This window comes from Thunnus maccoyii, chromosome 14, assembly GCF_910596095.1.
Source record: "Thunnus maccoyii chromosome 14, fThuMac1.1, whole genome shotgun sequence".
Taxonomy (NCBI): domain Eukaryota; kingdom Metazoa; phylum Chordata; class Actinopteri; order Scombriformes; family Scombridae; genus Thunnus; species Thunnus maccoyii.
This window is the reverse complement of record NC_056546.1, coordinates 6,838,416-6,851,308: the sequence shown is the minus strand read 5'-3', so window position 1 is coordinate 6,851,308 and position 12,893 is coordinate 6,838,416. Positions and strand designations below refer to the sequence as shown.

The 12,893-nt window shown below is 41.0% G+C and overlaps 1 protein-coding gene and 1 non-coding gene across 4 annotated transcripts; both read left to right on the top strand.

Annotated features, from left to right (window-relative positions):
• Positions 1–432: 432 nt before the first annotated feature.
• trnas-cga lies at positions 433–514 on the top strand. Its single transcript has one exon. It is a non-coding gene; the product is annotated as a tRNA-Ser (tRNA).
• A 517-nt stretch (positions 515–1,031) lies between these two features.
• gpr155b (G protein-coupled receptor 155b) lies at positions 1,032–12,330 on the top strand. 3 transcript variants are annotated; one of them, XM_042434314.1, is made up of 20 exons: positions 1,032–1,130; positions 1,731–1,945; positions 2,231–2,378; positions 2,498–2,627; positions 2,729–2,907; positions 3,124–3,276; positions 3,380–3,447; positions 3,931–4,102; positions 4,819–4,974; positions 5,239–5,322; positions 5,483–5,606; positions 5,712–5,796; positions 6,278–6,365; positions 6,548–6,782; positions 6,950–7,027; positions 7,499–7,653; positions 7,940–8,035; positions 8,329–8,393; positions 8,479–8,616; positions 9,535–12,330. In XM_042434314.1, the coding sequence occupies exons 2-20, from the start codon at positions 1,788–1,790 to the stop codon at positions 10,109–10,111; spliced, it is 2,889 nt and encodes a 962-aa protein (XP_042290248.1). In that variant the 5' UTR covers positions 1,032–1,130; positions 1,731–1,787; the 3' UTR covers positions 10,112–12,330. The 3 variants fall into 3 exon arrangements, with proteins under 3 accessions (XP_042290248.1, XP_042290247.1, XP_042290249.1); XM_042434313.1 differs by having other exon boundaries at positions 1,728–1,945; XM_042434315.1 differs by having other exon boundaries at positions 1,728–1,945; positions 9,477–9,627.
• The last annotated feature ends 563 nt before the right edge of the window (positions 12,331–12,893 follow it).

Here is a 12,893-nt window from a genome sequence, read left to right as displayed (position 1 = left end):
TTTTTAAAGACAAAGTTATAGCACAATGATATTTTACTTTTCATAATTGGAAATCAGTGTGCAGTTAAAAAAAAACTATTAGAAATGTCTGTACAAGATTATGTGGAGTACAACAGAAAAGATACCAAAATGTCTACTTTGTTTGACCTGCCGGACATTTGCTTGTAAGTAAGTGTAAGGGTACAGCAAGTATTTAGACACATCAGTCATTCTTTAATCATTTTATAGTTTATATTGTTGCATGTAAAATCCACCTTCCTTGCAGTTCTAGATCTGAAGCTCAATTATTTGCAGTGTGACACTGATTTCAGAAACCTGTCTAACTGAGCTTTTGGCTGTGAGTATTGGTTAGAAATAATATATCCTCGTGGGGTCAAACAAAATATAGACTCAGAGAAATTTGATGTTATAGCATAAAATACTGTGTAAGTGGCTGTGATGGCCGAGAGGTTAAGGCGTTGGACTCGAAATCCAATGGGGTTTCCCCGCGCAGGTTCAAATCCTGCTCACAGCGTTAATATTCTCAACTTTGGTCAATATAATTAATGAAATGATTCTTGTTCAGCATCATAGTTTCATTCAAAGTGCCTGTTATCTGTTATTAAGACCATCGAAACGAATATGTGATGTCTGTTAGGTAGAGAAGCAGCACCGTACCTATGTCACATTATGCTGCAAATTCCATGTGATGAAAATAGCCAGGAATTTAAAGGGAATAGCCTATTATAAATTTCTTCACCATTACTGTGTTTTAGGCACTGCTGTTCAAATTGAAGAAATGATGTGAACTTATTTAACCAATAAATAGAAAAAAATATAACAAACCACTTCACCTTGTCGGCTATTTCCTTTGGTAATCACATTTTTTATTAAATATTCAATAAGCTTTGAGGTCAATTGCCCTCTCATGGATGGAACAGCCCATTGTCACATACTACACGTTTCATATCCAATCACAGTTGGATGCTGAAGTGAACCTGGACGATCATTGGCTCAGCTGCCTGTCAGTCATTTTTCAGGGCGTTGCCACTCTCGGCGGCTGTCAGATCCAAACGGTAAAAACAAGAGCTTTTTCAACCCGCAAGTCAGTTAAATCTCGTGCTTTAAAGATGGTCTATTAAGTAACAGAGGTAAGCAATTTAATTTCTAAACAAGTCATTTTATATACGATATTCGCGCCAGATGTGGACGATATAGCTTACGGCTGTGTATGCCCTGATGTTTTTAGCATACACATAGCACTAGCGCTAACGCTCAGCTGGCAGTGACAAACGGCGCTGTCATTGGAAGCTTTTAGCTTTTATTTAACGTGACATAGCTAACAGTTTTGTTCTGCTACAGAGCCTTTAGTCTGTATACATCTCCTGTCATTGACTGTGCTAACTTAGCTAGCTGTATGTTCATTCTGGGCACCGTGACAGACGGTTACTCAGCGGTCCATCCCTCCATCCCCTTTGAATAAATTACAGTAATCGGTATTATTATGGGTTCCCTCCGGCTGGAAGAAATCACCACTTACATCACGTGTTTTGTCTTAGTGACACTAATTTTCATGCTTCTCTCTTTATGATTAGACTGTTAACTTCTATCTCGCCTTCTCCCCCTCAATCTCTTTCTTTTTTGTCTTCTTTCAATCTCTTTTCTCATTTATCCTCCTCTCTTGTTGTCACTTTCCTCTCACTTCTGCCTCCTAACTGTAAATATTTTCTCTCCTTGCCTTCCTCCAGCAGTGCTGATATTCCCCAGCCTTCAGCTGACCCCTCTGATATTCCCATCCAGTCATCACCATGGAGACTGCCAACAACTATGTGCTGATCCATGGGAAGAACATCTCCCATAATACCCTGGCAGGCTCAGCTGCTGGGCCCCACATGTCCATCGACAAGCTTTTCCCAGCTCTGCTTGAGTGCTTTGGTATCATATTGTGTGGCTACATAGCTGGCAGGTAGGGATGCACAAAAACAGTTACACACTGACTGGATATCCAGACCATTTGAAATGTTGTTTGTTGCCCCAGTGTGCCATAAAATCTTTATCAGTGGCATTGCTGATAGGGTTGAAAATAACAAGACCCGAGCAAATATCCTTTTAGAGGGTCAGTTTACTTTTGTAGGTATGCAGCCAGCATTTTATGCTGTATACAGGGAATCTAGAATCATCCGGTGAAAAGTGAAAAACCACTGTGTGTTTTATGTGTGTTAATGGCTATTCCCTCCGTTTCTACCTACAGGGCAGATATCATCACAGGGAGCCAGGCAAAGGGTCTGGGGAACTTTGTGTCAAAGTTTGCTCTGCCAGCTCTGCTCTTTAAAAACATGGTGCTGCTGGACTTTGGAGACGTCATCTGGGCGTTTCTCTGGAGTGTCCTGGTCGCGAAGGTTGGTGTCTGTCTGTGAATCTCTGTCTCAGGAAAGTCTAAATCATGAAAGACGATACTATGATTAAGAACCTCACAAATAAACACAGCCTGACTTTGATGCTTGCATCCTGTTTGTAGGTGACAGTGTTTGTGCTGGTATGTGTGCTGACACTGATGGTGGCCAGTCCAGAAAACAGATACAGTAAAGCTGGTCTGTACGCCATCTTTGCTACGCAGAGCAATGACTTTGCTTTGGGATACCCGATAGGTGAGGCAGAGTAACACTGCTGTATATTCCTGTCACGAGTTGTCAGTGAAGAAGAATACTAATGCAGCTCTCTATCTCTTTCTCTGTCTCTGTTTTTCCAGTCGATGCTCTTTACCGGAGCACATATCCAGAGTACCTCCAGTACATCTATCTAGTTGCTCCGGTCTCCCTCATGCTTCTCAACCCTATTGGTTTTGCTCTTTGTGAGGTGCAGAGGTGGAGGCAGGCCAGCCATCCACAGCACAGCACAACTGGCATTCTGGGAGTTGTAGTCCTACAGGTACTGTTCATACTGGTGTTTTTATGGTGAATAACAAAGCATAGCAATTGTGACACACCTATACATGCTCAAAAGTTAGATTTAAAGGCCCAATCTGTACATTTGTTGCTTTATTTTTGACACTACTAGCTGCCAAAATCAGATGTTCTCAGATCTTATCATCAAGTGTTTTAAACTTATGTTATCTCTGTGAAACTCTTATTGTTCCCTCTCCAGGTGTTGAAAAACCCCATAGTGTTCATGGTGATAGTGGGAATCGTCTCTCATTTTGCCCTGGACCAGCAGATCCCTGCTGTGCTGTCAGAGTTCATAGACGGCCTGGCCAACTCCTTCGGAGGGGCAGCCTTGTTTTACCTGGGCCTCACTATGGTGAGTTTGGCTTTGTTCAGTCATTTGTACCGTCCTGTTTCCAACACTTCTGAAACATGAAGGATGTTATCAGTGTAAAGACATCTGTCTGTTTCTGTGGCAGGTCGGGCAGCTTAGAAAACTGACCAGAGACACTGGAGTCGCCTTGATTCTCCTCATCACAGCCAAACTGTAAGTGGGACTGTGTGCATGTGCGTGTATGTAGTAGAGGATGGGGGATGATGGCCATAGTTAGTCCTGGTGTTGTATTGGACTTCATTATATACAAAAGTGTTTTATCTTGAAGGGGACAAAATATTGGAAACACCTCAGCATAATGCAGTCCAATGCCAGACCATCACTATGGCCTTAAAAATTAGTAAAATAGATTTTGAAATGTATCTCTGACACAAACCAACAAATACTGAATCTTATAAGCTTTTTGCAGGGCTGCTTTACTGTGTTTAATAATCATAATAATCTGGTAAATCACAGCCACACTGGCTGGTGTATCCAAAACCATGTTAGAAAAATTATTGTAAAAGCTTTCAAGGTTTTGTGACAAAGTCTATCAGGGTGTGGATGGATTTTCCTGGCCTGGTTTTCATTAACTAAAACTGCTCATAATGCTGATTTACGTATTTTTTTCTGTTCCTCACTACCTTCTCTCTCCAGTCTGGTGATGCCGCTGGTCTGTAAAGACATGGTGGATATTCTGGACGTAGGAGTGAACAGCACGAATGCCAACCACACCAGTTTGTCTAACTTTGCTTTCCTATATGGAGTCTTCCCAACCGCACCTAGTGTAGCCATCTATGCTTCACACTACAACATGGAGGTAGAGGTGGTAAGTACTGATCATAGAAATACTATTTTAAACAGAAATTTGTAAAAAAAGAGTTGAGCAACAACAATATTTGAAACATAGTTAAATAGAAGCCGTTAACACACAGCTCAATAACTCTTTGTGAAATACATAAATCAGGACTAAAAAAAGAGGAATCCTCTACTTTAAAAAGCCTTTAAGCTTCAAAAAGCGTTTTGAAGCGGTTTGACCTAAAAACAAGTCGTTGTTGTTGTCATGGTGTGTCAGAATTACAAGGCCAATACCAATCTCCTGGTCAGGTCACATGACAGGAAAGCCCATAAGCCATAAAAGGATCATACACACACACACACACATACACACGCGCACACACACACACACACACACACTGAAGCCAAACAAACCGAGAAAATGCTTGCTAGTAGTGTGTCATTCGAATATTTCTGTGACTGTAAATGTCAACTGTAAATACAATACACAGTATTCATTGCCTTCTGAGACCCTCCCTTGTACCATGACGCCACCCAGCTACGGTATATTCCCGTCCATTAGATGTAGTAGTGAATTATGGGGATTTTATGTCATTTTTTTTAACATGGAAAAGAAGCACTATCAACACGGACATCAGATTTTTTTGTGTGTTTGGTGTATTAGAGCAGGCTGATGAAAGTCTTTTGTAACCAGATTTCTAGTCAGTGTCTTAAGTTTCTCTCTCTCTCTCTCGTATTTCTGTCTAGGTAACATCGGGGATGGTGATCAGTACGTTTCTCTCTGCACCGATCATGTATGTGTCGGCCTGGTTGTTAACAATCCCTCTGATGGATCCGACGCCCCTGGTGACAGAGCTTGAGAACGTTAGCTTCAACATCAGCATTGTCAGCCTCATAGCACTGGTGCGTGTGTTTACACGTGACTTGGAGTAGAGAGGGTCAGTCAAGCTGACAAGAACGAATACTGAAGGATTGATTTCTATTCAGTCAATAAGAATTAGAATATCAATAAGATGAATATGAGTATTAATGTGAGATCTGTTTTTCAGACTTCATGAGGACAGGAATATGGTTAGATTACATTTTATAAAGAGATTAAGGAAAGGACAGTAATTTACCAAATATAATGATATAAATCTATGATCATGTGCCTGTGTTTTCTCTCAGGTCTGGACCATAGCGGTGATGCTGCTCAGCAGGAAATTTAACCGACTTCCTCACCTCTTTGCCTTAAATCTTTTCCTGGCTCAGGTTGGTCTGCAGTCACAACTCAAGTACTTTAAAGCTTGAAAACAGAAGATTTATTTCAATTGTAGGACAGCATATGCTTCATCAGTGATGTCCAGGAAATGTCATTTGAGTACATTGGCTTCTCACTTTGACTTTCCTATTCTGCCCTTCTCTGCTCTAGTTCTTGGTGTGTGTCAGTATGATCCTGTGGAACTTCTTGGTGAAACAAGAGGATAATCTGCTCGGCAAAATTCTCACCTTCACTCTGCTCTACGGGTCTCTGTACAGCACGTACGTTTGGACAGGTGAGTGTGTTGTATTTGTGAGCGGTTAAGAACACTTCTGAAATGAACTGTGTTTAGTTTGTTTACACCGGTGTTTGTGTGTATGTGTTTTGCTCTCTCTTGTAGGTTTAATCCCGCTCTGTCTGGCTCTGACTAACAGAGATGATCTACTGAGACTCCGACCAGGAGTCTTCATGATTTTGGGTTGGGGGTAGGTCAACACAAACAAACGCCACCGGACATTTCTCTAAAACCTTTTAAATCTGGGTTGTTTCAATAAAAACTTTATTAAAAAGCAACAGATTTGCATTGCAGATCAACATAAAGTCAAATCAAATATTTGATTTCCCACAGTTCAACTACTAGACAGAAATCTCAAACATTAACATTATAAGGGAAACAGTCATCTACTGCAGGCTTTATTGACTTGTTTTATGACGTGCAGGATAACTTGACACACAAATAAAAACATAAGGTTTCATGTTTTTTATCTGTGCATGAAGTTGTCATCCAGTGGTCAGAGACTTCTTATTGAGGAAAAACAAGATAATAAAATGAATTACTGGCAGGTAGATCATGGAAAATGCTTGGAATTTGCTTAGTTTGAATATTTTGTGTGTTTGTGTGTGTGTGTGTGTGTGTGTGTGTGTGTGTGTGTGTGTGTGTGTGTGTGTGTGTGTGTGTGTGTGTAGGGTTCCCTTTCTGATGGTCGGCGCTCTTATGATATCAGGAGAGAGGACTGATACCATAGACTCTGCCTTCTTCTATGGCAGAGCTCAGGTTAGAAAATAACTCCACATTACCTTCAGTTTTTCAACACAAACAGTTAATTTGTATGTTTTCCTTCATTCTCTCTTTCAATGAGACTTCTACTTTTGGTTATGATAAAGAATTTCCCATGAATCCCAGAATAAACTGGTAATCAAGTAGTCTAATTCGTATTCTTTTCTATTCTACTTAAGATCATCAGTACAGCAGTGGTGCTTGCAGTCAGTCTGGTGCTCGGTGCAATTTCTCTGATGGGTCTCAGCCAGGGAGACAGGGAGCAGGGAGGCTACCAGGCCCTGAACAGAGCTGCTGTAACAGGCATCAACGACGAGCTGAGGACCCCTGGTGGCGTGGATGATTCACAACAACAACAACAACAACAACAACAGTCACAGGCGGCAAATTCACCCGCCTGCAGCATCAACTCAGGTAGCTGGGTTCTGTGTTTATTGTAAGAAGCAGTTCTGTGTCTGTTGGAAAATGTTGGTTTCTAGGATCCCACTAACGTTTTATGTGGACAAACTAGTTTAAAGTAGTCCGTAACTCAAACCAATGATCTACAGCAACTATTTCCACTGTTTCTGTTGTGTTTCCAGACCTGCACAGCTGTTCTCCTCTCCAGACCTTACCTGACATGATAGCCAGCACGCAGAGGGAGCACACAAACAGCACAGGTAACAAACACAAATTAAATCATTTAATTCTTCATCCATTGAATGTGCATTGCTTTATTTTCCATTTTATTTGCATTAAACACTTTTACATATACTATATTATTAAATTAACATGGCCAAAGTTTGCAAACTCATTCATTTCCAAAAACCTGATAGAAAATAATTCATTTCTATGCTCGAGTTTATATTCAGGCTCACGTAATGTTTTCTTCTACAACTAAAAGGTTAACACAGAAACCAAAGAAAGATGCCAGCAGTAATCTGCACAATAAAATGGAGAATTAAGATTTGGTTTACACATTTATAACTTAAGTTGGAACCCTCATCACTTCAGAAAAACAGACAAATATAAAGTTTTTCAAAGTGTGATGAAAGCTATGCAGTAAAACGGCATGAAAATATACAGAAGTGAGCAGATAATCCAATTACCCATTAATATAACTGTGGTAATGTGTTTTTTTTTCTCTCCAGGCCACACTGGGGCTTTGTGTGACGGACAGCAGAGTTCTTCCTCCTCAGAGCAGCCGCTGAACCTGCCGCCACCCGGTGGGCTTCCAGCCACCGATGATAAACAGACCGTCAGACACGTTCTGCTCTGTCTGCTGCTCATTGTCAGCTTGTTAGCGGTGAGAATAAAGCACTCTGTTAATGAGCGTGTGTGTGTGTGTGTGTGTGAACGTGTGAGTGTAATTAGCAAATTAGCAGGAAGAAAACCAGTTACTAGATGCTTGTTAAAGCTGATGGAAGGTGTAAAGGAGGCTTGTGTGTCACATCCAGATACTTGAAGGGTTCAAGGTTCAAAAATCTACTTTAACTTACTTGGCTGACCTGTACAGTATACACACTAATTATGCAAAACTTAGATATATGTCCTGATGTTTGACTGGTGAGTGTTCCTGTTCCTGAATCTAGAACCTGTCCAGCTGTCTGTGGTGGTTGTTCAACAAAGATCCAGGAAGACTTTATCTGGAATTACAGTTCTTCTGTGCCGTGGCAAACTATGGACAGGTACCACTGTGTGTATTGTGTGTTTGTCCATGCATTTATGTACATTAAAGGGTACGTATCATGCTCATTTCCATGTCTATATTTTTATTCTGGGGCTCAACTGGAGTATCTTTGTATGATTTACAATTCAAAAAACCTCGTTATTTATCTTATACTGGCCCTTTATGCAGTCCCTCAGTTCAGCCTTTGTCTGAAACAGGCTGTTTTAGCTCCTGTCTCTTTAAGGGCCCCCCTCCTAATTAGCTCACTCTGTTCTGATTGGTTAACTCCTGGACTCCTTCTCTTTGTCACAGGGTTTCCTGTCCTTTGGGATCTTCGGTCTGGACAGACACCTCATCATCCTGCCTTTCAAGAAGAGGTGAGATGAGACTTAATGGTTTCTAGATTCATTTGGGACCAAATCAGAGACACATAACTACAATGATGGTTCTGCCTTGTGTCAGGTTGCTCAGCATGTGGCAGGGCAGGGACAGCGAAGAGTTGAGTCCTTCAGGTGTACCAGAGGAGGTCAGACTTACCTGTACCCAGTTCGTCCGCTACCACAAAGACCAGTGTGTACAAGACATAGTTCACACACGCAGGTACTAAACTTTTTGTCTGTGCATTTGAAAGAGTCTCTTTGAAATCGATTTATTTAATTTTGCTCTGTTTTTGGATCTGAACTGTTTAGATGATCCCCATAAATTAGATTCTGATCCTGTTAATTTCCACACTATAACCACTGTGTCATTATTTTATTTTCATTTGATTCTTCAACGTATAGATTTCCCTCTGCATCTTCTTTGCATGTTAACTATCTGTTGATCTGTTTTGCTGCAGTTTGCTGATAGAGACCCTCTATCCACCAAGTCCTTTTCCCCAAAACAAATGAAAGTTGAGCCATTACACATGTATGCGTTGTACATGGAAGCTGCATCATGGTTTGCAGTACCTGCTTAATACTGCAGCCATAACACAAACATATAGAAGCATTAGCTGTAATCACTGCTGTTGCCACACTATTGGAAATGCATGTATTAATGTTTTAAAATGTAACTTTTTTTAGTGTCATGCAAGTTATAGTAAAAAAAAAGTACAAAATAAAATACTAGATAAAAATATCTAATATGCATATAGGTCAGCTTTTTAGAGTGTGTTTCCCCTTGAAACACCACATCTTAAGATGTCAAATATGAAATTAAGCCTCTCTTGCATTTGACGCATAAAACTTTACTGGTTTAGTAAAGTTTTTGTCTTCAGCTCTAACACAATTTTTGTTGATCTCGGGTTATTTTCTTTGCTTCTAACGCATACAAAATTCTTTCCACTATTCCTTTCCCCTTTCTCCTTTTTATTTAATCCTTGACCTTTCCTTTTCTACCCGTTACACATGACCTTTTTTCCTCCCTGCTTTCCTTTGCCTGCCCATTTCCTCTTTCTTTTCTTCTCTGTCACACCCTAGTGGCTCAGGGGAGAGTGTGAGCGCTTCGACAGGTGAATCCTTCCTCTGATAATGACAGGTTTGGAGGAGGAGGACTGGAGGAGGAGAATGGGCTTTTGAGACATTCCCCTTCCCGTCAGTCCCGTCACCTTCCCCCGCATCAGGATCTCCAAGCCCAGAACCTCCAGGAGCAGCTACACGACGAGACAAAGAATCTGCACGGGACTCACCAAACTCACGATCCGGCTGAACCCTGCGGCCGGCGTTCCCCTCCATCCCGACCGCGGCCGGAGCCTGAGAACGAACGCCAAGCACATATTTCCGACTCAAATATCCCAGAGGAGGAGATTTCCCATCTCCAGTTTAAGCAATCTCATGACCCAGCTAATCCTCAGCCCCTACACGAGCATGGTCCCCATCTCCCACAACACCCCCAGTCCCAGCTCGAAAGCGCATTCCGGGGCAGTGACTTGGTAGACTGGCTGGTCGAGCGGGGTCTGTGTGCGGGGAGAGCTGAGGCCCAGCGCTACGGAGTTCGTCTTCAGCAGGGAGGGGTGTTAGATCACTCGACAGGTCAGCATAGGTTCAAGGACGAAGTAACGCTGCTGTACCACTTCACCCACGGGAGAGGTGCGGGATTGTCCCAGAACATGTGAGAGGAAGCGAGGACCAGATGGGGAGGAGGGGGGAGAAAGATGAGACAGGAAAAAAGGAGACGAGGAGGTCCCAAGCAGCAACCACCATGGCTGAGTGCCAAAGGGGAAGTGCCTTACGGTGCAGTTTTTCCAACAACCACTAGATATTGTCTCTGGGAAGGCTAATTGTGTTGAAATCAATCAGGCAGTTTTTTTTTTTTCCAACAAGAATCTAGCCCCTTAATAGCTAATTTCACCTCTTCTAATGTATGTTTTTGTGGCAATTTGACACAATTGTTCCATTAAGATGATATAAAGTGGTATATTTGAAGGAGTATTTACCTCGATTGACAGATGTCCTGGGCTGTTCATGGTGGTTGCTGCTTGCTTGTCCACTCAGGTCCACCCTGATGCCCAAATTTAAATATTTCTAGCTCCAACTACTGAGAAGCTTTGTTTTAAGGCCTTTCAGAAACGTATGCCTGACATGAGAGACATTAGATGAAAGAGAAAGAAAGTGGGACAAGTTTTTTTTGATTCCATTTTTTAAACTTTTTTTGTTGTTTTTTTTTTTCACTGCTCTGAATTAAGCTGCGTTTAATTGAGCAAGTGGACTACTTAACGACATATTTTCAATGTGTGAAGGACAAATAAGCTTTGTTTTAAGGACAAGTTGCTATTCAACCTATCATCCTCAAATATCATATTTTTATGTTGTATTTGCGTGCGAGTAATGAGAAGACAAAATAAGATTATACCAGTGAACCGACACTGTGGTACTGTATGTGTGTGTGCCAGCAAGCAGCGAGCTGCAGCGTCCCTCGTTTAAAGGCTTTGTCGCCCGCTCATTCTACGTTACCTTTTCTTTCAGATGACATGAAATCATCCTGAACCCTGCCTGTTATTTCACTATTTGATATTTTGCACGCTGTGTCTTTTAACCACTCTGGTCTACGTTGACTACTTGCATGACAGAGAGCAGTACGGTCTTCTGCTCTGCACTGAAACGTTTGCACTGACTGAATAACTACATATTTCACATTTTGAAATTATGCAACTCACTGGATATTTGTCTTGAAAATGTTGATCTTTTCATTGTGTAACTGTGCCGCTGCAGTCAATTTGAAACGTTTGTTTGGGACTGACTGTAGTCACGTTACTAAATGGATTCATGCTGCCAGGATGGAAACTTTTGGAAAAATCAGCCCAAGCCGGACCTGAACTCAAGTTATTTGTTTGCCACTGAGTTGAACCCGCAGGATATATGTGTTTTAGGAGACTGATCCCCAAAACCAAAATTCAATTTCCCTAAAACCTGAAGAAGACAAAAGTGTGTAGTTAAGTGAGGAATTCACCAGAACACTTTAACTAAAACACTTCTGTCCATTTGAATTGATAATTTTATCTTTTTACCCTTTGATAAGACTGAAACTGACTGAAACCAACGGTTATAATCCTAAACTTTGATACAGTTTATGTGTCCTGTAGCTTGACGACTTCTTACTTTGGCTGGAAGTCATAACCACTACTGAACTGTTGTTGCAACTGTGAGCAACTCTTAACACTAACTACACTACAGCTATGATTTGCCTGTTAAGTTGCTGCTGATTCGTGATATTGTTAATATGAAGTTTACATGTATAGGTGAGGTTGTGGAAGATGGCTCCATGGTGATATATGCACATATTAGTAGGGACACACTAATGTCAAACCGATGATGGAAAAAGGACTCTGACTGCTGATTTGATATTCCGTGAAACTTTTGTAAATATTCATTAATCTCTGAGCAAAATCCCCAATTGTTTGATGACAACTCAACTTTTATTTAAAGCATCATAAACCTCCCAGAAACTTGTATGTGCATATATTTCTATCTTTGTCTTCTGTCAACTGACACCGCATTTAAGTTCATGCAATTCACATCAGGTCCTTGTGTTTACTGAGTTGTTAAAATGACTTTCTGTGACAGAGTGCCTGCCTCAGCCAATGTGAAGGTGTGTGTGCATGATCAAAATATGTTTTTGAGTTTCTGTGTGTGTGTGTGTGTGTAGGAAAGTACTGAGAGAGAGAGAGAGAGAGAGAGAACAGGAGAGATTTTAATATGAGACGTGTGTTGTTGATAGACATGACAAGTGTAAGTGTGGGTGTTTTTGTTTTGAAGTGTGTTGCTGTAAATCTATCAGGGTCGATGACCATGTGACCATAAGAAAAGGCACAAATAAACTTGCATCCAAATCCGATCCCCTTCTCAAGCAATTATTGATTCAAATGTAAGAAGAAAACCTTGAAATACACCCCCAGTAAAAGCAACAGTGTACAGACTTTACAGATTTTATTACACCATTCTTCAACATAAACCCTGCAAACATGTTAAAAAAAAACATTTTTGGTCAAAGAGGAGAACAAAAATCTCTCATCCTAAGACCCACACAGCTCTTTAAAGCGACAATGTCAACAACAAAACATTTTCTAGACAGACGGCCTCTGCATTGTGCTGGTGAAAACCTCTGGCCAGTAGAATAAAGTGTAAAAGTTCTTCTTAAACCTGCATTTTAAGTCTTAAAAAGATAAAGTTTCACTCAATCCAGGCAACTTGGAGGGTTTGGGGGTCAATTTATTATCAGTTCAATCCTTTAACAACAGTAAGTGACCCTAATATGTATTTATATATTAGTGAATAGTGGTTCCTTGGTATGATGGCACTTAAGCTCTTTTTGACATTCACAACACAGTGGAGCCTCCAACAGACTCCAGCTCACAGAGCCACAATGTTTTCACTTCAGAGCAGTTAAATCCTGAACTT